This window comes from Aquarana catesbeiana, linkage group LG01, assembly GCF_042186555.1.
Source record: "Aquarana catesbeiana isolate 2022-GZ linkage group LG01, ASM4218655v1, whole genome shotgun sequence".
In the NCBI taxonomy this organism is placed as follows: domain Eukaryota; kingdom Metazoa; phylum Chordata; class Amphibia; order Anura; family Ranidae; genus Aquarana; species Aquarana catesbeiana.
The window spans coordinates 274,552,939-274,580,855 of NC_133324.1; the positions used below are offsets into that span (position 1 = coordinate 274,552,939).

Consider the following 27,917-nt stretch of genomic DNA (forward strand, 5'->3'; position numbering starts at 1 on the left):
CACATCTATGTACCTTATTTGGCTATATTTGATTAAATCATACCTTTTGAAAAACATTTTCTTTATGGGACCTTACTACCTGGTCAGTCCTGATGAAAATGTGATGATTGGGAGGTATAGATCAGCTTTAGAGGTTTGTGGGAAGAAAAGGAGTAGTCGTGGGCAAGGATGGATTCAAATTTTGCTAAGAACATGATGTTTTTTATTAAACAAATGTACATTTAATAAAAATAATAACAAAAAGGTATTTCTCCCCTCCTCTTTATAACATTGAATTAGCAACACAGTGCCCATCTGAGAAATTATAAGTAACCTCTAAACACAGCTTTCTCTAAAGCATCATCTACATTCATATATTGTGCATGTGAGGGGTAATTAGTGCAGTTATAGCGGCCACAGGTTCTGACGTGTTCAAGAAAGTCTGGAATCCCTGGATAAACAACATTGTCAGCCAGCAAAACAGAGCCTTCCTTCAGCAAGCGACATTCCTGAAGAATGTAAAGAGGAATAAAGGAAAACAATACATCAACAACAAGAATAACAAATGTTTACCCAAAAATTTAAAGAAAGGCAAATCTCACGTACAATGTTCTAAGGTTACCAAGTCAAAATGTTCTTGTACCTTGATGAGGCCTTGTAGGCATTACATTCCAAACCATTTCTAATTGAAACTAATTTTCTACATCATGTACTTAATTTGCTAATGGCACATACTGCATATGGTGTGTCTAAAGTGCATAACTTTTATATTCAGTGTCTGCTCTTGCATAATTTTTGACAATAACTTAAGGCCTTGGTTAAAAAAAAGTTTAGGATTTGTCGAGCAGTTGACTACCAAATACATTTTTAAAGTTGAACTCCAACATTCTTTTCACTAGAACTGAATGCAATTATCAGTCCCAGCATTGATCATATCTCTGTACCATGTTGCTCTGATGTCTGCAAATCCTCTGATATTCTGGGTTTAGTTGAGGCTTTGTACCATGTGACATTCTGTATAGTCTGGATGTAGGCTGAGGGCCTTATAGTCACTTCCTGCTACATCTCTAGCTTAAAACACACCCTCTGTAGTCTGTCAGACTGTGCAAATGATGTAACTTCTTTCACAGCTCTGATGGTGGGTGGGAGTGAATACATCCTAATTAGCATTCAGTCTTGCCAAGTCACACCGACAGGAAGAGTCCAAGCCTCCTACGTCCCACCTCACAAATCACGCCCTCCCAAAGCCCGAGTATCAGGCTAGTGATCAGGAGTATCAGGACTGGTAAAGGACGGAAACAGGAATTTGGAGAGCTCTGAAATTCAGCCAGGAGAAGGAGTGACATCACAGACACAGAAACATGCCTTTTACAGTTAAAGTAGGTAAGATACAGATAAAGTGACAATGGGGTTGTGATTTATTTACATGCACAATGCATCTGTTGTTTTGGGGAGGAAAAGCTTGAGTTCTGCTTTAAGCTTGCTTTATATTGATGGATCTCTTAATTAAAAGGAAATATAGTGACAAACTTTATTAACTTGCACATCCATACATCTTCATACACACGTAGCGCTCACCTCCCAAAGGGCCCGCTGATTATTCCCAGGCACTTCTCCGCAGTTGGTGTAGCGGCAGCAGGGCACACAACAACAGTCACTCTTTCTGGCTCAATGAACGGTCTAGCCGGGAAGGTGGGAGTTAATTATGTTCCTGGGTTTTCTTTTGGTGGACTTTGCTGGATCCAACCTACTGGTTCAGTGTGATATAAAAGTAAGAGCGGGTTCGAGCCCAGGGGGCCTAGGGGATTCTTGCTGCTGTTCTGCCGGAGTCTAGAAACCCAGTGATGTGCCGAAGATGAAGTTCCCACTGCCCAGGAGGATCGCTGGGGTTTTCAGTCCCTCCTGAAAACATCATCTATGGACTTTTCCAAGAATGCACTCTTTTCTATTCTGGTATGCTGGGGCAGCCACAAGCCTGTGGTAAGGACCAGGGATGTTAGGGGATCGATTGCATTTCTTTGGGCTGTTGTCTGTCATTATCATCATGTTGACTTATTCTTCCTGTAAAATGTTGGAAACTTTGCCTCTGCCTGGTCTGAAGTTATTACAGGGGTGCAATGTAAGTAACCAGCACACATAGTCTTCACTTCACTAACCACATTGGGATATGAAGACATCAGCGGTACAAGAGTTAATGCAGTGTGACGATACAAGGGAGTACCAAGGGTAACAAAGGTTTCTCTAGCAGCCTGTCATTAAGCGTGTACATGTGGGCAGGTGAGATAGTCTCTTTCAGCGAGGGAGATGTTGTCGGAACTCCTTCAGCAGCGATCCATGTCCCATGCCACGGGAGCAGATCTGCACCTCTGAGACTCTCAGTCTGTGCACAGGTATGGAGGAAGAAGAGTTTGGTGAAGTGCAAGCAGGAAGTCCATGCTAGGTGCACAGCGGGACCCCATACCATCGCTGGGAGTGATGTCGTGGTGATACACTGGACAGGTGGAGAGGGCAAGCGCTCTGTGTGTCCCTCCTAAATGAACAAGTAACAGTGGTGATGTTTAGTACCTTGAGAGAGTTTAATCAAGTTTAATCGGCTGTTCAAAGTAATAATATCCCATTTGTAAGGTAGTAACCCTGTATAAAGTTAATCGATTAGAAGTCTGCGCTTAGGATTATATCAGGGCTGCTGCCTCCCCTTAATTAATTCCTAATAAGGAGTTAATTGAATATACTGAAAACAAGACTGGGGAAATTGGCGCTGCCCTACTATAATAAATTTGCTCAAACCATGCAAATAGTGCATAAATATGTGAAACAGAAACAAAAAACAAAAAACAAAAAACAAAAAAAGGGGGGTACTATTGTAAATGACCTGCCCCTACCTATGTGCTGAAATTGTAATAGCGTAGAAAATTATTTTTATATATTTCTTAAACGTGAACGTGTGACTCCTCTATGTATCTTAAATAGATATCAAATTGTGCAGATATAGTTAAAAAGTGCTCCACCTCTATTGCAACATTCAGAAAGTGTCAATCAAATACCGCAAGATTAGGGGTTACCATTAATCATGTGGGGGTCTCCTCATAATCCCCAAACCCATAATAACAAAAGTGCACTGTGCAACAAATAAATAAAACAAGGTACATTAAACTAATAATTGCTAGATTCCATATAGACTCAGTTCATAAGAGCAAAAACCTTAGGAGCATAAGTCCGAACTATAGTATTGATGTAAAAAGTCCAAAAAAAGTACATCTATAAAATAAAAACCAAACCAAGGAATAAAACTTATTTAAAAAAGGGATATTTAGGTGCGTCAGGATTAAAAATGCATTCCCAGCTGTCCAGGGGGTGATATTCGGTGACTTCTGTGCATACAGGAACTGGTGACTTCAAGTGCTCCCCCCCGTGCTCCCCCACTCACCGGACTCCGTCACCCTCAAAGGGGTATTAGGCAAGAGAGTGGGTGCCTCAGGATGGCTGCTGTTGTAGGGTGTTCCTCTCCCGTTCTGCTTATTCGTTCATGGATCCCTCCTTCTGTGCTGATGTTAAAGTTTCCCTTATCTGGATCTGGATGTTATCACTAATTCCCACCTCCGTGTTGTTTGAAACTTCTCCCGTGAAGAAAACAAACAGGGGACTTGTATGGTGAAGTACGTCCAATTTAATCAGATAAAAACATTTAAAAACAAACCAAAAGCGTTTAAATCAAGAGCGTTCAAAACACCCGCCGCTGTCTGCAATGGATGGGACCAGGAAACGATTCCGAGCGTGCGTCCCACCTTGCGTTCCAGTCGGCTCTTCCGGGTATGGCGTGTGAGCGTGACTCCGCCTTACGCGTTTCGTCATCAGACGTTATCAAAGACGGTGTCGACGCTTCACGCTACACACACATATATAGCCCTCCCGGCTCCATCGAACCTCCCCTAATTATGTAAATACTGCTCGGGGGGTGTATAAGGATCGACGAAGCCGTAGGTCCATATGAAAACATGCCATTTATTTATCACAATTGATTACCTGCCATACATCGTTCCAATACTGTTCCCGTCCGTAAAATACTTTATAAAATCATTCGTCAAATCATTAATGGGGCTACAACCAGTAATATCCTAGTGCTTAGCCTCTATTTCTGTATCAAATAGCCTTACATAGTTTTTAACCGAAAAACTAGAATGAAAGACACAAAAATCAAATTTTGAACTCCAGACGGTACCAGTATAGTGGGCATTCATATCTAAGCTTTGTATATGACCATAGGGTATATAAATCCACATTGTGTAGTTGTATTGTATCGGAAAACTTAAAACAAAAAAACCCAAATCAAAATTTTTTAACTTCAAAGAGTGATAGTATGATCAACATACCAGTGTATAAAATCACATTACATATTATTTAAAATGTTCTAAGAGAGCTATAATCCTCATAAATCTTCACTCAAGAAATATATACAGTGATAATAAATAAAAAATCTAAAAAATCTAAAAAATCCCAAAAATCTATTTATAGGCAGAATAATACATTGTAATTGTGTCTCTAATATCATTATTGGGGTATGAGCTAATATTGCCGATAAGAAGGGGGGGAGAAGAATCCGTTGGGGAGATTCCTTGATATCGGAGTGGGCAGGGAGAGGAGATTCTAGGGGTTGGCAATAAAGCAATTTAGGTCTATATCCAAGTTTAGTCCTCTGGGGGCCAAGGACCCCAGCTGGTAAATCCAGCTGGTTTCGTTTTGGGAAATTGAGATCTCCCTGTTGCCTCCCCGCCAGTGAGCTGGTACAGTATCAATCCCGTAAAAAATAAGGCAACTAGGATCCCTACCGTGGACTTCATCAAAATGCCTGGACAAGCTATGGTTAGGGAACCCTTTCTTTATATTTTTGATATGTTCTCTAATCCGTACGAACAGGGGGCGGGTGGTCCTCCCCACATATTGAAGGTGACAGGGGCATTCTATGATATATGTGACATGCGTGCTTCGACATGTAATTAATTGATTGATACAATATTCTTTATAGTCTGTGCATGATTTAAACATGGTCTTCTTTCTAGGCTGCCACTTAGCCACTTTACATGGTAAGCACCTCTGGCATCTAAAAAATCCTTTCAGATCTGGCCAAATTTTAACGCTACGCGGGGGGTCTATGACATTTCTTACTAGATGGTTCCTTAGGTTAGGTGCTTTTCTGTACACGAACCTAGGTTTTGTGGGTAGGAGTTTTGATAAGACTAAATCTTCTTTAAGGATCGGCCAATACTTCTTAATTATTTTTTCTAGATCTCTGTATTGGTTATTGTATCCAGTAATGAAGGTGATATCCGCTCCCTTATTGTCGTTCCTGACTTTCTTGCTCAATAGGGAGGGTCTATCCATCTTCATAATATCCATTTTTAGTTTGAGGAGTCTTTCTTTTTCATACCCCTTTTCTTGAAATCTGTTAATCAAGACATCTGCCTGGTGGCTGAAGTCCTCCAGTGTGTCACAGTTACGGCGTATACGTAATAGTTGCCCTTTAGGGACATTCGATTTCCATCGCGGATGATGGCAGCTGGAGGTGGGGATGTATCCGTTCCGATCCGTCGTTTTGAAAAAGGTACGGGTTAATAACGAATCCCCTGCTTTAAAAATTTCCAGGTCCAGATAATCGATTTGTTCATTGCTCCATTTTCCGGTAAACGTAATACCATATTTATTAATATTTAAATTCTCAAGAAAATTAGTCAAGCTTTCTGGTGTTCCATCACATAAGATGATCAGGTCATCTATATACCGTCTGTACATTTTAATCTGGGGTATGTTTTTATTGTAAATGTATTTCTCCTCCCACATGTCCATGAACAAGTTAGCTACGCTAGGGGCATAGCGAGCCCCCATTGCAACCCCCTTTGTCTGCACATAATACTTTTTATCGTACCAGAAATAGTTACATTCCATGGCTAGCTTCAAGCCTTCTAGAATGTAACTGATCTGTTCTTGCTTCATATTGGTGTTTTTGTGCAGTGCTTTCTCTACTGCCCGCATTCCATCTTTTTGCTCGATACTGGTGTAGAGCGAATTTACGTCTACCGCCACCAATAGCCATTGTTCTGCTCCTTTCACCTGTTGGAGAGGGGATAATATACCCCTTAGTTCAATAAGACCTGCCACCCCTAACATAACATCAGGGAGGAGAGAGAACAGGAGAAACGACTATAGGGAATCCCCCAACTACAGAACTCCATCAAATAATAGGTATAAAAGGTATAATATACCTGTACGGAATAGATATTCCCCATTAAGAGAGGACTATAGAGGCCAGCACCCAGGATACAGAAGAAGATACGAGGAAGACAGGGATTTTCCCAGAGTCACTTACCAGGACAGACCCCCCGGGAAATGGAGACCCCGTATTCCTTACAGGAATCCTGGATGGAGAGGACGGAACACATATGGGGGGCCAAAGACAAGAGATCGGCAATGGAGCCCAAGGAGAACAGAGGGTCCAAACACGTATCAGCGATATGGTATGAACCCACAAAATGGAACCAGAAGGGATTATCAACAGGAAATGGAACCCACTCACAGCCACATGGAAAGAGAAGGCAGACAAGAGGAAGAAGAGGGGGTAGGAAGAAGAAAAAGACCAAGAAACTATTAGGTCAAGGGATTTTCAACCTCAGCCACACACAGTTTACACAAGAGGAACTAGAAGTACTAGAATTAGGGCTTAAATACGCTCCCGATAAACCTCTGGATAAGTTTGAGGCCTATATTGACCTACAAAAATTCCTAAGAAAATTAAATATAAAAAAACACTTCGCAATGAACCCAGGAGAGGCAACTAGAGATCCTTCGGAATATACACATACCGATCTCAAAAACAACTCTATATTCAATCCCAAAACCCCAGGAAGCCAATGCATTAATGCATTTAGGAAAATGGTAGAGGAAGACATCAAGACACTGAAGAGCAGCAAGAAGAGATATAAAAATATTTGGAAAACCATTAAAGACATAGGTAATAAACATGATGTAGTGATTAGACCAGCAGATAAGGGGGGGGGTCTGGTTATCTTGAATAAAAAAGAATACCAGGAGGAGATGAATAACCTATTGAATGTAGAAAATACTTACAAAAAACTGGGTGGTAACCCAAAGGTAAAATATGAGAAGAAGCTAAGAACATATGTGGAAAAAGGGAAAAACAAGGGGATCCTTAACATCAAAGAGGCTGAATATATGATATCAAACTCAACAAAGACGCCGGTAATATATTATACGCCCAAAATCCATAAAAGGATGGAAAAGCCGCCAGGAAGACCGATTGTCAGCGGAATTAATTCTATATTTTCCAGATTAGGAGAATATTTAGACAAATTCCTCAAACCCCTGGTCAAAGAAGGTAAATCATACTTACGTGACAGTATGCAACTAATACAGGAACTCCAACAGGTGAAAGGAGCAGAACAATGGCTATTGGTGGCGGTAGACGTAAATTCGCTCTACACCAGTATCGAGCAAAAAGATGGAATGCGGGCAGTAGAGAAAGCACTGCACAAAAACACCAATATGAAGCAAGAACAGATCAGTTACATTCTAGAAGGCTTGAAGCTAGCCATGGAATGTAACTATTTCTGGTACGATAAAAAGTATTATGTGCAGACAAAGGGGGTTGCAATGGGGGCTCGCTATGCCCCTAGCGTAGCTAACTTGTTCATGGACATGTGGGAGGAGAAATACATTTACAATAAAAACATACCCCAGATTAAAATGTACAGACGGTATATAGATGACCTGATCATCTTATGGGATGGAACACCAGAAAGCTTGACTAATTTTCTTGAGAATTTAAATATTAATAAATATGGTATTACGTTTACCGGAAAATGGAGCAATGAACAAATCGATTATCTGGACCTGGAAATTTTTAAAGCAGGGGATTCGTTATTAACCCGTACCTTTTTCAAAACAACGGATCGGAACGGATTCATCCCCACCTCCAGCTGCCATCATCCGCGATGGAAATCGAATGTCCCTAAAGGGCAACTATTACGTATACGCCGTAACTGTGACACACTGGAGGACTTCAGCCACCAGGCAGATGTCTTGATTAACAGATTTCAAGAAAAGGGGTATGAAAAAGAAAGACTCCTCAAACTAAAAATGGATATTATGAAGATGGATAGACCCTCCCTATTGAGCAAGAAAGTCAGGAACGACAATAAGGGAGCGGATATCACCTTCATTACTGGATACAATAACCAATACAGAGATCTAGAAAAAATAATTAAGAAGTATTGGCCGATCCTTAAAGAAGATTTAGTCTTATCAAAACTCCTACCCACAAAACCTAGGTTCGTGTACAGAAAAGCACCTAACCTAAGGAACCATCTAGTAAGAAATGTCATAGACCCCCCGCGTAGCGTTAAAATTTGGCCAGATCTGAAAGGATTTTTTAGATGCCAGAGGTGCTTACCATGTAAAGTGGCTAAGTGGCAGCCTAGAAAGAAGACCATGTTTAAATCATGCACAGACTATAAAGAATATCGTATCAATCAATTAATTACATGTCGAAGCACGCATGTCACATATATCATAGAATGCCCCTGTCACCTTCAATATGTGGGGAGGACCACCCGCCCCCTGTTCGTACGGATTAGAGAACATATTAAAAATATAAAGAAAGGGTTCCCCAACCATAGCTTGTCCAGGCATTTTGATGAAGTCCACGGTAGGGATCCTAGTTGCCTTATTTTTTACGGGATTGATACTGTACCAGCTCACTGGCGGGGGGGCAACAGGGAGATCTCAATTTCCCAAAACGAAACCAGCTGGATTTACCAGCTGGGGTCCTTGGCCCCCAGAGGACTAAACTTGGATATAGACCTAAATTGCTTTATTGCCAACCCCTAGAATCTCCTCTCCCTGCCCACTCCGATATCAAGGAATCTCCCCAACGGATTCTTCTCCCCCCCTTCTTATCGGCAATATTAGCTCATACCCCAATAATGATATTAGAGACACAATTATAATGTATTATTCTGCCTATAAATAGATTTTTGGGATTTTTTAGATTTTTTAGATTTTTTATTTATTATCACTGTATATATTTCTTGAGTGAAGATTTATGAGGATTATAGCTCTCTTAGAACATTTTAAATAATATGTAATGTGATTTTATACACTGGTATGTTGATCATACTATCACTCTTTGAAGTTAAAAAATTTTGATTTGGGTTTTTTGTTTTAAGTTTTCCGATACAATACAATGTGGATTTATATACCCTATGGTCATATACAAAGCTTAGATATGAATGCCCACTATACTGGTACCGTCTGGAGTTCAAAATTTGATTTTTGTGTCTTTCATTCTAGTTTTTCGGTTAAAAACTATGTAAGGCTATTTGATACAGAAATAGAGGCTAAGCACTAGGATATTACTGGTTGTAGCCCCATTAATGATTTGACGAATGATTTTATAAAGTATTTTACGGACGGGAACAGTATTGGAACGGTGTATGGCAGGTAATCAATTGTGATAAATAAATGGCATGTTTTCATATGGACCTACGGCTTCGTCGATCCTTATACACCCCCCGAGCGGTATTTACATAATTAGGGGAGGTTCGATGGAGCCGGGAGGGCTATATATGTGTGTGTAGCGTGAAGCGTCGACACCGTCTTTGATAACGTCTGATGACGAAACGCGTAAGGCGGAGTCACGCTCACACGCCATACCCGGAAGAGCCGACTGGAACGCAAGGTGGGACGCATGCTCGGAATCGTTTCCTGGTCCCATCCATTGCAGACAGCGGCGGGTGTTTTGAACGCTCTTGATTTAAACGCTTTTGGTTTGTTTTTAAATGTTTTTATCTGATTAAATTGGACGTACTTCACCATACAAGTCCCCTGTTTGTTTTCTTCACGGGAGAAGTTTCAAACAACACGGAGGTGGGAATTAGTGATAACATCCAGATCCAGATAAGGGAAACTTTAACATCAGCACAGAAGGAGGGATCCATGAACGAATAAGCAGAACGGGAGAGGGACACCCTACAACAGCAGCCATCCTGAGGCACCCACTCTCTTGCCTAATACCCCTTTGAGGGTGACGGAGTCCGGTGAGTGGGGGAGCACGGGGGGGAGCACTTGAAGTCACCAGTTCCTGTATGCACAGAAGTCACCGAATATCACCCCCTGGACAGCTGGGAATGCATTTTTAATCCTGACGCACCTAAATATCCCTTTTTTAAATAAGTTTTATTCCTTGGTTTGGTTTTTATTTTATAGATGTACTTTTTTTGGACTTTTTACATCAATACTATAGTTCGGACTTATGCTCCTAAGGTTTTTGCTCTTATGAACTGAGTCTATATGGAATCTAGCAATTATTAGTTTAATGTACCTTGTTTTATTTATTTGTTGCACAGTGCACTTTTGTTATTATGGGTTTGGGGATTATGAGGAGACCCCCACATGATTAATGGTAACCCCTAATCTTGCGGTATTTGATTGACACTTTCTGAATGTTGCAATAGAGGTGGAGCACTTTTTAACTATATCTGCACAATTTGATATCTATTTAAGATACATAGAGGAGTCACACGTTCACGTTTAAGAAATATATAAAAATAATTTTCTACGCTATTACAATTTCAGCACATAGGTAGGGGCAGGTCATTTACAGTAGTACCCCCCTTTTTTGTTTTTTGTTTTTTGTTTCTGTTTCACATATTTATGCACTATTTGCATGGTTTGAGCAAATTTATTATAGTAGGGCAGCGCCAATTTCCCCAGTCTTGTTTTCAGCAACCCTGTATAAAGTGCCTAACATAGCCCAGAAGAACCCACCCCGAGTAGGCCTCTCATGTGACCCTTGCTTGGCACCCAACGAGGAGGGAAACATTAAGGACGTGACAACCACCCCATCACCCTATCCCTTACATGCTTTTTTTGATGCTATATTGCATAATTAAACTTGGATAGGGTGCAGGGAGCTATGGGATACTCCAGTAACATTGGAAAGCAATAAGAGGACACTCTTTACTTTGTCAAAGCTTTCTAATTCAGTTTTTCTAGTAGCAACTAAGGAAATGAGCAACCCTAAGACACCATAAGAAATGTCCACATTTTAGAAAGCTCTGGCACTGATGGCCAAAGGATAGTAGCAGCAAACCCTTACTAGGATCCTACACTCTGGTCCGTACTTACAATGTCCCTGGATACTTGGTTGCTTCTTTCCAATATTAGGTAGACAATTCTCCTGTGAACTCTCCAGACCAGATCCTCAGTGAAATCCCTTAATCAGTTCCAGAATGTTTTCTGCAAGATAGGCCCCCCCAACTCTAGCACAGCTGGGACCTCGACGAGCATATGTAGAACTACAGCTGAGCTGCCCAGAAGCCCTTCAGGCTGGGAACTTCTCTTCCTGGACAAGAACAGGTCTACCTCAAGCCCCCGACTATTTATTTCCCAGCTGTCAGACTTACACGTACCTGACTGACGAACCCGGTATAGCAGGGGAGGCCTCCCGTACGTATCTGGTTCCCGGCCCCTGGTAGTGTAAACAGAAGGCACAGAGTGGTAAGAGAGCCTGGCGGGTGACTTGCGGAGGTAAGGCCCAGGATCCTGATGCGTATGGTCCGGAAGTCCTAGCAAGTAAGGGACTAAGCGACTGGTGCAGAGCAGGAGCAGAAAGGGCAGGTCCTGTCTCAGGCAGTTGGCAGCAGACGGTCAGCAAGGTACAGAGGAACAGGCAGGCTCAAAGTCCGGGTCACAGGCAGGGTTGGCAGCAGGCGGGCAACGTAGTACAGAGGAGCAGGCAGAGACGTAGTCAAGGGAAGCCGTGGTCAGGTGCAGGCAGATAACAAGAGAAGTCCAAGACAAGCCGGAGTCACTAGGAGATCAGACAGGCAAACAGGAAGTGGACAGGAAACAGGAACTCAGGCACTGGGAGCTGCAGATCGGACAGCACCGAGCAGAAGGTTCCAGCACATTAAATAGGGCGGTTGGCGCCAAGTGCCGTGCGCGCGCCCATGCCGACGCGCCCAGGCGCGAACCGGCGCACACCGGAGCGCCCAATAGCCGATCTTCTTGGAGAGCTTCTCTGACACCAGCCTTCTGCTGAGCACCCCACCCCCAGGGATTGGCTGAGACAACATAACTATTCAGGCTGTTGATTTGCCTCTTTCAACCCACTACATTTTAGAATCCTCCAGAAAGCAGGGGGAAGCAGTCGAACCTGCACCCAGTGAAGCCTAGAACAGCCCAAAACAATCACAAACTGCTCCACTGATTACAGGGGAGCAAAAAAGGACTATATTTACTTACCTTTTTTAGCAACCTATCTAGGAGGGTGCTACATACATCTATAGGTTTCAAGGCTGGTGTAGTGCAACCCCTGAAAAGGCCACTGATTTAACTGGTTCTTCCTCAATAAGTACACAGGTTGCCCATCCACTCCAACAACAGTCGATTCTCACTGGCTCCAATAATCAGTCTAGGGGATGTCTTTTCAAAGATTACTACTTGCAGAACTTCAAAGGAGAGGAACTTGGCATGGGATGCCTCAAACATTCAGAAGCAGTAGTGTTTAGAGGACAGTCTTTCTTAACAATAGTGGTACTGGTTGAGAACAGCCCAGGGTCCAAAGGCTGAAGACAAGGGCATTTTTTGGGCATCTGGTAACTTGCATAGTGTGCAACTACTTCAGAGTTCAGCACACAGTCTCAGGAATCAGCTTAAAGTCACTACTCACAAGTCCAAAGGACAGATGCCTACTTCCAGCTTCCTCCAGACACAACCCAGTGATTGAGGTGGCGTCTGTCAGGACTGGATCCCTTGTGGTGTGTTTCTGCAGTCAGCTATGAGCAAAAGTCCACTTGAGCCTTGGATCCTAGCACCTTTATAGTCTCCTTCAGCAGTTGTACAGTCCATGGGCTGCCAGGCGGCAGCATCCCCTGCACTTCTGGAATCCTTCTAGGGAGAAGGAACCCTGCTCTTCAGTGTCTCTGACTATTTATCTACACCCCAGCCCCCTTCTGGAGACTTCATCCAGAGATTGGCTGGAACCTGATAAATATTCAAGCTGGGCAATTTGAATCTCCTGCTCTAAGCTCTAGAAGCTTCTTCCAGAGGCAGGGGGAAGCAATGAAACTCCTAGCCTGTGACACCCTGAACAGGCCAGACTAAACAATTACTGTTTCCCTGATTACACAAGAAGCCAAACTAAATTTGCCTAGCCACCTACACTAGGAGGTAGCTACATTAGTTTGGACCTCTGTAGCAAAAACATACATGGGTCCATTTCTGTAGAAGTCCTCCATACTTGTATCAAATTGCTTACTCCTTATTTGCACCTACAACTCAGAAGCCTTGATAGGCTTCCATGTTACAAGAGAGTTACCATGTGATAGGAGACCTGTGTTTTTACATAAGTCTCCGTGTTTCAATAGTGAGCTGTCAATTTGCAAGATTCTGACGGGTTACAGAGAGATACATGGTAAAAGAGACTTTCATATTATAAACCGATGCCACATTATAGGAGACTGCTGAAGACTGCTTTCAATTTACAGGAGACTGTTGCCATGTTAGAAGAGACTGATTGCTGTCATGTTATCATTCACTTAGCATGAGTACAAGGATAATTTTCCAGTACTTTCTGCACATTGAATATATGGAGGTTGATTTACTAAAACCGGAGAGTGCAAATTATGGTGCAGCTGTGCATGGCAGCCAATCAGCTTCTAACTTCAGCTTGTTCAATTAGGCTTTGACAAAAAAACCTGGAAACTGATTGATGTTTATGCAGCGCTGCACCAGATTTTGCACGCTCCAGTTTTAGTAAATCAACCTCAAAACATCCAAACTCCAATTTTAAATTGCACAGTAACAATGCATAACTCCATTAAGCCATTAGGCTAACCTGTCTTTCCTGATAATGTGATACCTAAGGGCATATGAGCCACTGCAGAAAGCCACATAATATATATATGTATGGTCTAACAGGCTTTTCTAGACTTTTCTTCAAAGGAGAGGGTTGTACTTTTGTACACTGTACAAATGCTTGTGTTTAACATACCTTTTAAAATAACTAGGACTGTGAGGTCTGCGCCATAATTTATGTTTACCTTTCTAAAAAAAAAAAAAAAATTACCTCATATTTAATGAATAATTCCCTGTGCTTCTGCTGCCTGCAACATTTTAGGTCACTGTGACCTGTGGCATTTTTCCCTTATAAGTGTTTTTTTTTTTTTTTTTATTGGACTTCAAAAAACATATTACAGAGTTATGCGTCATAGTCATTTCAAGCCTCACATCAACAAAACAGCAGGATTCCAGGCAACATAATAGCACTTTACCAAAGTTAGGAATAAATGAAATGTGCATTGTACTGAATGGCTGCCTGTGCCTATAGCACTTCCTGCAAAAAAATGCAGAAAAGAACCACAGTGCAGGCCAGAGCCAGGGATTTCCAAGAACCACCAGCAGGTAAGTATAATAGTAGGTGCTCTTAGTAGTTTAGGTTAGAAACTGTAGGAGGGGGTGCTAAAAATTGACTACTCTGACTACTCACTTGAGCTTGCCAGTAATAATATACTAGCAAAATTGGATGTAGGCAGGAACTGCACAGGTCTTCCTTTTGTCCACCTCAATGTGGCAGATGTTTTCCAAAGTGGCAGCTACTGTGCCTGTTTTCCATAACTGCAGGCAGAGAGGTCTATAGGCAAAATATTTGTACCACTTAAGTGGTTTTCAATATGGCAACATGCACAAAAGTTTCCATTGCATTGCAGAAGGCTGACAGGCAAGTGTACCCCCAAGCAGAGGGCTGTATCCTGAAATGGTCACTTTAGTTCTCCACCCATGGTTCGGACTTGAGAAGACAATTTTGACTACATGAGGCTTCCCCCAAATTCACTATACTCAAGAAGATAAGCTGGTGCCCATTGGACATGTGCCACACAGGTCTCCCACAGTGTTCACTTGCCCTTGTTGTAGGCTATAATGTATTCATTGCCTGCCTACTATCTCTGACATCAGCAACAACAATCAAAAGCCTGTGACAGGAGCAGTAAACCAGAAGCCAGGGGTTGACATATTGGATATGTGAATGCATATATTAGAATGCAATGCTCACCTGCTGGTAAAGAAAGTACTCTTTAGCAGATCTGGTGCTGAGCCCAGCACACATTACATTTCATGGACAGCCATGAAGTCAATGAGGCTACCGATAACTTCTGATGGCAGCCATTAATGTCTCAATCAGGAGCTGGAAGCACTGATTGAGGCTGGCATGTGTACAATTAAACATGTCATCAAGCCTGTGCCAGGGAGTGATTGTGATTCACACTATAGCCGAAGCTATAACTGTATACACCCACGCACACAGGGACAAATAAAAATGTGTAATATGTAAATGTGTGCATGCGATACAACTAAGATTGGAACTGATGAATGAAGCAGTTGGGGTGGGGCGTGTGTAGGTAGTAGTATTTACTATTTTGCTTAGGGCCCCATTTGGCCTTCGTTAGCTCTGATTAGTGCCATATGTCTGCACCAACAATATGGGCTAAAACAGTCTTTGTATCTTGGCTGTAGGTCTTTGAAAGGCTACCCTTAGAGTTTTTTCAACAAATTAATTATCAAAATGGCAGACCTATAGCATTATAAGTCAACAAGCAAAATTGTGAGCATATATTAGCGGCTTGGTAGAGATAACTGCTAATAGGACACAGCAGTAAATAAACAGGGGTATCCTCACTCTAAGGCCGGCCATAGATGATTTGACCTTAGCTGTTTCAGCAGGAACCGGCTAAGTTTCGAACCATGTGTGGGCAGGCTGAATGTACCAAGTTGATCAATCAAATTGGGTACAACCAGCCTGCCAGATTATTTTGCGATTATCGGCCGCTAGCAATAATTACTGTCTTCTCCAGGAGGGGGCGGCTTCCCCCACTCCCTGCTGCCCACCAGCCAGAAGAATACAATGTCTCGACAGGAGGAATTCCCCTGTCAGCACTGACTGTATTGATGGGGGAATCGTGCAAATTTCTTTCCTGCATAGTATTTACCTCCAACAGTATGGTGTCTGGCCGGTATCTGTCCTTTGCGTGGTCCAAGAACACGAAGTCCAAAGCATCCACGTTATACTTTTGCCTTAACTGGGGAATGATGTTTGCAGTGGACCCTTCCAGCACCAAAACCTAAAAATCAAAACCATGTAGACTTGTCAAGATCAGATAAACATGCAATCTTTACATCAACGATCTTTAATATAGGCATCATGTACACTGCCCATTTACTAACATTTAGGGCAGTATGTGCCCAGGAATGAATGCCCACAACGCAAGCAGTCTGCTTTCCAAGCATTCTTCCCTGTGTGCATACTGCCCATATTGCCCTAAATATTAGTACTGCTAGGTGCACCATTCAGCTGCAGCAGCTGTCAGTCATAGTGTTTTATAGGCTGCCACCAGCAAGGCTGGATGGTGCACCTGTGCTTTCTACCCAAGTCTAAACGCTGGTCCTTTATACACTGGGGAAAAACGCTGAGTGGGCATGAGGTCTAAAAGGTATTTCCACCTAAAACCAAAGGTTAGGTAATTTGTTGTGTCTTTTTTCCTCATATATGGTGGATAGATTCTGGTGCCACATGCTTCTTTTGGTTCTCACTCTGCTTTTGTAAACAGTAGTTAGGCAAATTCACTAGCAAAACAAACTGAGATTTATTTAATCATTTATTTATTTATTACAGGTATTCATAAATCTATAATAATATGCCTATAATAACCTTTATGCAGTGCTTCACATATTGCAAATTCACATCAGTGTGTTGAAATCCATTAATTTTGCAGTATGCAATTCATTAAAGACATGGTTTAAAGGAAACCTGTCATGAGAGCAATAAATGAGCTGCCATTGCTGACATTCCTTCTGAAAACGCTAGATGTCTGGCTGTCATGCTGATGCTTGGGTTTCTGAGCTATTGAAAACAAAGGCATGCCAACTTTTCTTCCACTGATTTTCTGCATGCTTGTTTTGGTTCATAAATCAGGGGTATTAAAGCGAGAGTCAAGCAACAGCAATGTCAACCCATACATTTCTTTATATTGGGATATACTTTAATAATTGCAATCTGATGGGAAAATTGAATGGTCAGCACCTGACAGCAAATATCAAGTAAGCAGCTTACAAGATCAATTTACACTTGCATTAAAAGTTTGGAATCACTTGTCATATTTTTTTTAAGTATTTAGTAATATATATATATATATATATATATATATATATATATATATATATATATATTTACTGTGTGTACATATTTTAATGGTATTTACATATTAAAATGGTATGATTGTTATTAGCACAGAGCTGCATATCTTGATAAGTTCTGCTTAGGCCGGGAAGTGAATGACATGTAAGTCATCACGGTTCTTTGCTGACTGGGTTTGCTGAACTTTGAAATTTGCTGCAAGCCATCTGTTGGGTATACCGTATCTTGAACTCCTGCAAATTCAATCATCTGCTTGGCCAAAGCAGCATGAACTGGATTCAGCTCCACGGTGAACAACCGAGCTCCAGGCTTCAATAAACGAGCAATTCTTATTGCAGAATATCCGCAGTATGTACCCAGTTCCAGGATTACTGAAGGGTCTGTCTCTTTCACTACTTTGTCCAGGATCAGGCCTGAGAAAACACAAAGGATTCTAATGGTAGCTCTGGCACATAACTCACTTTATACAGGAACTATAGGCAAATATTAACAACACTCTTTAACCCCTTCAGCCCCGGAAGGATTTACCCCCTTCCTGACCAGGCCATTTTTTGCAATGCGGCACTGCATCGCTTTAACTGACAATTGCGCGGTCGCTCGACGTTGTTCCCAAACAAAATTGACGTCCATTTTTCCCCCACAAATAGTGATTTCTTTTGGTGGTATTTGATCACCTCTGCAGTTTTTATTTTTTGCGCTATAAACAAAAAAAGAGCAACAATTTTGAAAAAAAACACAATATTTTTTACTTTTTGCTATAATAAATATCCCCAAATTTAAAAAAAAACATATTTTTTTTCCTCTGTTTAGGCTGATATGTATTCTTCAACATATTTTTGGTAAAAAAAAATCGCAATAGGCGTATATTGATTGGTTTGCGCAAAAGTTATAGCGTCTACAAAATAGGGGATAGATGTATGTCATTTTTATTATTATTATTTTTTTTACTAGTAATGGCGGCGATCTGCGATTTTTATTGGGACTGCGACGTTGCGGAAGACAGATTGGACACTTTTGACACTTTTTTGGGACTACCGACAATAGCCACTGATTACTGTATAAATGTCACTGGCAGGGAAGGGGTTAACACTAGGGGGTGATCAAGGGGTTAAATGTGCTCCCTCAGTGTGTTCTAACTGTGGGGGGGATGGGACTGCCTGGGGGGGGAGGCTGATCGGTGTTCCTATATACTAGGAACATATGATCTGTCTCCTCTCCCCTGTCAGAGCATGGATTTGTGTGTTTACACACACAGATCCTCATTCTGGCTCTCTCAGGAGCGATCTCGTGTGCCCGGCGGACATTGTGGCACACACATCGGCTCCTCAATACCCCTTAAAGCGGCTGCCGTACAGCTACGGCGATTCGCGCAGGGGAGCCATTCTGCCGCCGTCAAACGACGGCGGGCAGTCGGCAAGCGGTTAATCTAGCTATAAATACATGAAGAAATTAATATTTGTATTACCTTTCCACAACCCTATACTTAAACAGTCGCTTTTGGTTGGCAGTGCTGCTGCCAAACACTGTTAATGCAGTTCTATGGGGCCACATCGGAACCACACCACAACGGCGTGTAATGCGATGCATCATGCAGTAGTATGTCAAATATAGGTTTAAATCATAATGTCTCCTCACTGCCTGTCAAACACCTCTGAAAAGCAATCTGGGCATGGATGGATTTTTAGAGGAGCCGCAACACCTGCTGCACTTAAAGTGATTGTAAAGTCTTGTTTAAAAAAAATAAAAATAAATAACAAACATGTTTTTAACAAACTACATGGGTTGGACTTGATGGACTTGTGTCTTTTCTCAACCTCACCTACTATGTAACTATGTAACTATGTTATACTTACCTGCTCTGTGCAGTTAGTTTTGCACAGAGCAGCCTGGATCCTCCTCTTCTCGGATCTCTCTACGCTGCTCCTGGCCTCTCCCTCCTATTGAGTTCCCCCACAGTCAGCAGCTTGCTATAGGGGCACCTGAGCCTAGTCAAGCTCCCTGTGTCCACTCAGATACAGAGCCCTCTTCTCTGATTGGCTATCTGAGTATGATTGACAGCCGTGGGAGCCAATGGCGCCGCTGCTGTGTCTCAGCCAATCAGGAGGAGAGTCCTCGACGGGTAATACACTCGTGGACATCGCTGGACAGAGATGGGGCTCAGGTAAGTATTAGGGGGGCTGAGGGAGGCTGCTACACACAGAAGGTATTTTATCCTAATGCATAGAATGCATTAAGATAAAAAATCTTCTGCCTTTACAACTCCTTTAAGTGCCGGTTCACACCATCTTGGCTTCAAAGTCATGTGACTTTGAAGCCAAGACATCGTGGCTTGCATACAACTTATTTAACACAAGTCAATGCAAGTTGTGATGAAGCCACTCCAAGGTAGTGCAGGAACCTTTTTCTAAGTTGAGGCGACTTGAGTCGCACGGATTAGAACAGTTCCACTGCCGTTAATGGGGCAGAACTTGTTATGCGACTTTGACGCATGACAAGTTGCAGCAGTGTGAACCAGGCTCAGTGTTAGATTTAATAGAAGGCTGAAGGGGGTGTGTAGGTAGTCTAAAGTGTTTTTATGCTGTTTTATGCTTTTAATTGGGATAACACCTATTACATTTGTTATATGCCCCCATTCACATAGCATACTTTTTTTAACTCCAAAACAGAAGTTTCAGTCTGCTATGCAAATTGAGTTACAAAGTTCATGTTTACTAAAATCAACCCTGTCTATACTGGGTTGTCAGTTGTAAACTAGATTTGAGCACTGTAGGGTTTACTAGGATTTACTAAAACTGGTGCACAAAGAATCTGGTGCAGTTGTGCATAGTAACCAATCAGCTTCTAGGGTTTATTGCCAAAGTTTAAAGAATAACTCCACTTTTGTTGAGAAACAACATTGCCCTCTGGGTGATCAATGTACATTACAAGGATTTTAACAAACTTTGTCCTACCTTTTGTTATTCTGAAGAAATCCCTGTGTGTTTTTTTGTGTCCATGTGGTAAGTGAATCTAAAGGGAGCAGTTTCATAATTATAAATCAGCTGCCGCACCTGCAGAGCTCTAATGAGGAAACGTGCTGGGTCTTTAGACGTAATTTCCTATTTGTAGTATCTTACCAAAAATTAAATTTTTGTTGCAGGGATGCCTGATAGCTGACTTGTAGCTTAGTGCAGACTTCTGGGAAAATCAGTGAGCCAATCACACAAGCAGGAAATTATGTTTCTGGGGGCATTCTATACACATTCTGTGTACAGAACACCTCCAGGTTGCCATATTGCATTGCATTTTACAGAGAATTACAGCACCGCAGATTGAAAAGGAAAGGTAATTTTTAATAACATTTAATTACAATATGACTTGTGTTGCAATTGTATATTCTATATGAATTATTTTTTATTTGCAATTTTTTTTCCCATGAAAGTGGAGTTACCTATAATTGAACAAGCTGAAGTTAGAAGCCGGTACTAGATTCTGTGTGCACCAGTTTTAGCAAATCTCACCCTGTCTGTCTTAACAAAGGGTCGAAGATGTAGAACAGCCTTTCTCAACCTCTTCAACACAGAGGAACCCTTAAAATAACTTTCCGGTCTCAGGGAACCCCTGCTAAAAATTACTGTATCTACAACTCATGATACATTAGTGTCATGGTCAGTGGGAAGAATGCTTCTTACACTTGTGGTCAATGGGAAGAATTACAGATGGCTAAAAAGACCAATGATATTAGTGGAAACTTATCTGAGAGGCAGAAATTGCTCATTGCTCAAACGCTAGCAACCTCTGGCGGAACCCTAAAGTTCCATGGAACCCTGGTTGAGAAACCCTGATCTAGAAAGATGGCCTTCTACATTGTATGTTAATGAGGGGAAATTAAAAATGAATTAAGAATTTTGAAGTCTGTCCAGGGCCTTCTCTAAACAGACAACTAAAAGGGTAAGAAATGTTTTTTTTGTGTGTGTTTTTAAAACTATTTTAGTTATTGTATGTAGGGTGCCCACATGTCCCAGATTACCCGGGACTGTCCTGCAATTGACATGTTTGTGCTGGGTCACGGGCACTTTCATTCCGGGACAATGCAGTGTTCCGGAATGAAATAAAGGACACAGCCAGTCAGCCACCCTACTAACTACATTGCCGAAACTGGTTGTTAGGGCCGCCCACGCCTGGCGACTAGCAACCAGTGACATCAGGCTCCCAGCGTAAGGCTGAGCAAGGCCCTGCTGCACTGCTGGCTCAGATCGATTCGGTGGCTGCCTGACTTCTCCTTCTCCTGCCCACGGTCCGACTGAGGGACCTAACTCACCAGAGGGGATAGAAGGTGAGGGAATAGTAATGAACAAGGTGACACAAGTGGGAGACAGTAATGAAGCTGACAAGTGAGGGGATATGAAGGTGACAGGGGAACAACTGAGGGAATAGTAATGAAGAAGGTGACACAAGTGGGGGACAGAACTGAAGCTGACAAGTGAGGGTATATGAAGGGGACACAGGGGACAGTAATGAAGGTAACACAGAGAAGTGAGGGAATAGTAATGAAGGTGACAAATAGGTAACACTAATAAAGGAGACACACAGGAAACGGAGGGGACATTAATAAAGGTGACACAGGGAACTGAGGGGACAGTAATGAAGGTGACACACAGGGAACGGAGGGGACATTAACCCCCCTGGCGGTATTCCCGAGTCTGGCTCGGGGTGGATTTTTAATACCAAAAGCGGTATCCCCGAGCCAGACTCGGGATTGCATCGCAGGATCCAGGAAGAGTTTACTTACCTTGTCCCCTGGTTCCTGCGATGCCCCTCCGCTATGATCGGCGAGCCGATGTGTCTCGCTCGATTCACAGTGCCGAGCTCCGTTCCCTGCGAGCGTTGCGACGCACGGGGATGGAGTTCGGCGGCAAATTCAAAAAGTGAAACACACAGTACAGATACAGTATACTGTAATCTTACAGATTACAGTACTGTATCAAATAATTACACACCCCCTTTGTCCCTAGTGGTCTGTCCAGTGTCCTGCATGCAGTTTTATATTGTAAATACTGTTCTTTCTGCCTGGAAACTGGAGATTGTCCATAGCAACCAAAACTGTCCCTTTACATGAAGAGTGGCTTTAGACCAGCTAGAAAACAGCGATAATAAATTAGAATCACTCGCAGAATTGTGTAATAGTGATTTGTGGGGAAATCTGTCACCAAACACTAAAAGTAACGAAAGCGACAATTCTGCAACTGAGCAAATTTCAGTGTTTTTGATTTGATTACATTATTGAATAATTTTTATTATTATTATATTATTATTTGTTATTATTATTTATAGTTATTTATTATATTATAATTTTTTATTTCGTTTTTCAAACTTTATCATACCCGGGATGTCAACTAGACTCTTGTTTGGACATATTTAAGTGAATTATTCCTAAGAATTACAGGCCTACAATATAAAACGCCAAATTTATGTGCAAAATAATGGTACCGCTTTCAGCACCTAAAATCTGAAATAATCATACCGCCAGGGAGGTTAATAAAGGTGACACAGGGAAATGAGGGGACGTTAATAAAGTTGACACACAAGGAACTGAGAGGAAATTGATAAAGGAGACAGAGAGAACTGAGGGGACACTAATGCTTATTGCTTTTGTTTTTCCAAAAATTGTCAAAAAAGGTATTAAAAATCATCTTTTTCTGGGCGGGGGGTGTTGTTGCGGGGTGTCCCTGAATGGCAGTGTGGAAATGTGGTCACTGTAGTTGTGTGAGTGGGAACACATAACCAACATATTAGTGGGGTTTTCTCAAAATTTGAATGCAGACTGCAGAGCTTTAGGCTACTTTCACACTGGGGCGTTGGGGGCATCAATGGTAAAGCGCTGCTATTTTTAGCGGCGCGTTACCGTCGTTTTTGCTGAGGTTTTCAGCTGCTAGCGGGGGCCTTTTAACCCCCACTAGTGGCTGAAAAAGGGTTAAAACCGCTGGCAAAGCGCCACTGCAGTGGCGCATTGCCGGCGGATCGGCGGCGCTGCCCATTGATTTCAATGGGCAGGGGCACTTTAAGAGCAGTGTATACACCGCTAATACAGCGCTGGAAAGATGCAGCTTGCAGGACTTTTTTACCATCCTGCCAGTGCACCGCTCCAGTGTGACAGGAGAGGCTCTTTCAAGACGCTTTGCAGGCGCTATTTTTAGCATTATAGCGCCTGTAAAGCGCTTCAGTGTGAAAGTAGCCTTAAAGTTAGTCTGAAGTTTCTCTAAAGAGAAAAAAATTGCTGCAGGTAAGAATGGAGGGACCTAGAGGCACACTGTCATGAGGAAATCTTTATAAGTAAACGTACTGTTGAAGCTTGCCACTAGCCCTCCCATTCCTTTTTGGACTATGAGGGGACTGCCTCACTGGCCTATAGTGATGAGTAGGAAGCTGGAGAGGATGGAAAATGTCAGCATTATTAAGAAATGACAAAGTTTTGCCAATCAGAGCTGCCAGGGATTCAGCTGTACAAGCTCACTGCAGGTACTGTATGTGTAGTACCTCTAGGCTGCCAATATAATGCAAAAAATAGACAGAGGAGATTACAGAGTGCACTGCAACAGTGTGATGATGTGCGCTCATTACTAAATCAGCAGGCAAAGTAAAATAGTTGCATTAGGCTAGGCTCACACCTAAGCAGCTCTGCTGTGTTTACGCAGGCACGGCGGCCCATCATTTGAATGGCTGCTGTCCCTGCATTTTCATGCAGAAAAAGTTCCCTGCGCCTTTTTTAAAACAAAGCCAGAGGGAAATCGCATGGTGCTTTTGTACCATGCAATTTCCCACAGCTCAAAACGCATTGCGTTTTCAGATGCATGGGAGTGCCATCAAAAGTGAATGGCCACGCCGCACGTCTACAAAAGAACAGCACACTTTCGCTGGGGGTGGTCGCAGGTGCGGGAACAGGTGCGGTTTAAACTCTGTCCTGCACCCACAACCACCACAACCAGAAGTGTGAACCTAGCCTTAGTGCACAATGATGTCCTTGTGGTAGAGATGTGTAAATAACAAGAATGGCTGAACAAAATTAGAAATATTTTGATAGGTAAAACACACATGTATGTGCATTTAGCAGTTTTACTTTTATTGCAGACTTTAATTTAGGATTAAAGACCCAGAAAACGTCGTAGAGGCTTACAAAACTATGAGCTGCGTGCTTTTTATTGTGACTAAGCATAAAAAAGATGAGTGCCAGGTGAATGAATTATGTAGAAACAGTCAACCACTAAAAGAAACAGGTGTAACATTTTTTATTAACGCTAAATTTACAACTTAACCTCTCCCACCTAAATTCCATTTGAAATTGAGCGTGTTTGCCAACACCTTAAATGCTTTTCTGGAACGCTCAACTGCTGCTAACATGCATCTGTAATCTATATACACTACATAGATTTAAAATACTACAGCTATCCAGAATGAGTTTTCCATTAAGCCAAATGATGATATCAGAATTCTTTATTCTTTACCATTATTTGGTACTAAATATACACACTCATTATAAGTCTCTTACAAATATAATTCAACCATTTTCTATGCAGATCCCATATTCTATATATACGAGCAATCAATGAAGTAAAGAAATGTTGACTGCAGTGTTGGTGGTGTTTGTTAATGTCATAGCCCTCTTTAACCTTTGTTGTTGTTCCTTTTTGTGCTCATGTAAGGTGTTCATGTGAGCACCAAAGGGCTGTAGGGCATTTTCGAAGGTATGTTCAACCAATGTAACAAATCTGTACATTTCCAAATTATGTTCACTTGCATGGTTGATTCGCCACAAATGCGCTAGAACATTGAAGAGTAGGAAAACATTTATAATAAAATTAAGAGGAAAGCCTAAAGATGTATTGGTCCTTACCCTTCTCATCTCCAACGTTCATGGCCCATTCTTTGTGTCTGCAGTAATTGTCTATGTTGTCCACAACACTCTGAGGGTCTCCACATACTGCGGTTTCCAGGGCAAACTTCAACATTCTGTGTTCCTTCAAATTATTTTCCATAGTTGATTGTTTCACCCACCAAATAAATTTCTACCAACACTGAATACTGCAAATGACAGATGTTATAAAGATGTTATAAAGCTGAATATAAATTGTTATGTTGGTTTATACTGTATCAGATATCAGATCCAGCAAAATTAATAGTGTAACTCCTCTACCTTTTGAGTAGTGTTCATTGAATTATAAGGGAGAAGTTACATGGAGTCATGAAGTCGCAGATTTTTTTTTTACCATTGGTGCTTGGAGTGAAATTATGATTTGGAGTCACATAGGGGTTGATTTACAAAAACTGGAGAGTGCAAAGCCTGGTGCAGCTGTGCATGGTAGCCAATCAGCTTCTAACTTCAGCTTGTGTAATTAAGCTTTGACCGAAAAAAAAAAACTGGAAGCTGATTGATTTCTATTCAGAGCTGCACCACATTTTGCACACTCCAGTTTTAGTTAAGCAACCCAAGTGGGACCTATATTTATACTGGTTGTTACTCCTTTACAGTTGATTTTCATATATTTAATATTTCATTTTGCAAAAAGGAAAGCCCTGTTTGGTTGTTACACATTTTCAATTCATGCATTTTTATATTTATAAAGAGTAGCTTAGGAGGGGAATTTTGAAAATTGATTGGAAGGGGTTTATTTGATTACTGACATTGTTCTACGCTACCAACATTTTTTTTATTACAATGCAAAGATATGCAATATTAGTTCAGAGGGTACAGCGGTAGTTGCATGATTGATATTGTTTTTTAACATGGTAATTCTAACTAGATTGATAAATTAGGTGACTATTTCTTAAACAAAGGTAAGGGAGCACAGAATTGGGGAATCATATTTTTTAATATACCTGAGCAGTTTGTACCTAAAGTAACACCGTCATGAGAGATATACAAGGGCTGCCATTGCTGGCCTACTTCAAAAACTATTTTTTATTCACAAACCCAGAACAAACATGATGTAAATGAGTGTCAGAAAGTGTCTAAACTTCCTATATTTGTTCCAAGTCATTGATTCCAGAGCTTAAAGCCAAATCATTGACAGGACCGCCAGGGAACTAGAATTCTCGAATGTGAGTTTAGAAATGGTAGCTTTGATTACGGTATGTTTTTATGACAGAGTCCCCTTAATTTACTGACCCAGTAGTAGACAATTTCCCCAAAGCATCAAAATGGAGAAGCAATCAGGGAAACTCCCTTAGTGAACAGCTGCCATTCTATTGCAGGGGTTCTGCTGTTGCATAGGTAAACCTGCAGAGATAGAATAGTGCTGTCTTTGAAACAGAAAGCCCAGCAGCGACATTCACCATTAATACACAGCCCCAGTACTTAACTGTTATATGCTTGCAAAGGTGGCAATGCTGCAATTCCTTTTTTACTTTTCTAAATTTTTTATTTAGGAGGTTTTCAAATTACAAATAAGGACAAGAAAAGAAAAAATACAGCAGAGAAAAAAATGGCCACTGTACCTCTTCTGAAAGTCAGCAAGTGAGTTTTGTCGTTTGCCCAAAGAGGTAGATCTTCCTGGTAGGATCACTAGATAACATTTGACAATGCCAAAGCAGTTGGACAATAGCATTGCATGGAGCTATATGGTGTTACATGATGAATAGCCTATCAAAGCTTACATTTAGACTTAAAGCGGGGTTCCACCCAAATTTTGAACAATATCTGTATGTATTCTCTTCCTTGCCTAGATGCTGGCATGCCGTTTAAAAAAATTTAAATCGCCGTAATTACCTTTTATTTTTCTATTTCTCTTTGCACTTCCTGGTTCTCCTCCCGTGGGAGTAGGCATGTTTCTAGCCTCTCCCAGACTCCTGGGAGCTAGTCTCAGGCTTCCCAGGATGCCACTGAGCATGTGCGGGAACGAGCGGTGAATGCTGGGAGCACAGCATTCACCACATCCAGGAAATAAATGCTTGTGGGCTTCAAATGCCCACAATGAAGATGGAAACCGCCTGCAGTGAATAATATAAGTTATTCTTTCCGATGAAATCTGACACAGGCGGACATATTACACACAATATGTGAGTATGTAATGCTGAGAAGAAAAGTTTGTGAATTAACTCAAAAAAAAAAAAAACGATAGATAGGTGGACCCCCGCTTTAATATATGTTTTAAATAAGTAGTCATTATGCAATTTCTCAATGAACATCAATTATAGAATGAAAAGTTTGGTCCTCCAAAGGATCCAGTGGTCCAATCCCACACTGTGAAAAAGAGGAGTTTACAGACAGTGGTGAAGGGCAAAGTAGTATATTGAGCAGAAACTGAGGTGTATTACTCATAAAAAATGACATACATGATAATGAGGTTACAAAGAATCAGTGAATGTTTATAAGTGCTGATAGGACAGTTCAATAGAATTTTTTGTAACAGCATAGCCTAAATGATGCATTATTATGATTTGCCTAAAATGCACTCAGCTCTTAAGCCTTGTTGTAGGCTGACAACTTGTGCTTTTGTGGACTGAGTGTTGTCAGCTTCCAAGTGTATTTTGCTAAACTACTCAACCTCTCCCACTCTCTGATCTTTACAACACAAAGGCAAATCTTTCTGTACTACAAGATAAGGACTAGGAGGGTTGCGATAACACAGGAAGTGAGCAGGGGCACAGGACAGTAGAGAGTTTTTTTATATTAAACAGATATAAGAAAAGACTTTAAATA

General features: G+C 41.6%; 1 protein-coding gene across 1 annotated transcript; it reads right to left on the bottom strand.

Annotated features, from left to right (window-relative positions):
* Positions 1–256: 256 nt before the first annotated feature.
* LOC141141150 (catechol O-methyltransferase-like) lies at positions 257–25,399 on the bottom strand. The gene is made up of 4 exons (XM_073628857.1): positions 25,113–25,399; positions 17,462–17,655; positions 16,038–16,169; positions 257–488 (listed from the first exon to the last, which is right to left on the bottom strand). The coding sequence occupies exons 1-4, from the start codon at positions 25,252–25,254 to the stop codon at positions 303–305; spliced, it is 654 nt and encodes a 217-aa protein (XP_073484958.1). The 5' UTR covers positions 25,255–25,399; the 3' UTR covers positions 257–302.
* Between the last annotated feature and the right edge of the window lie 2,518 nt (positions 25,400–27,917).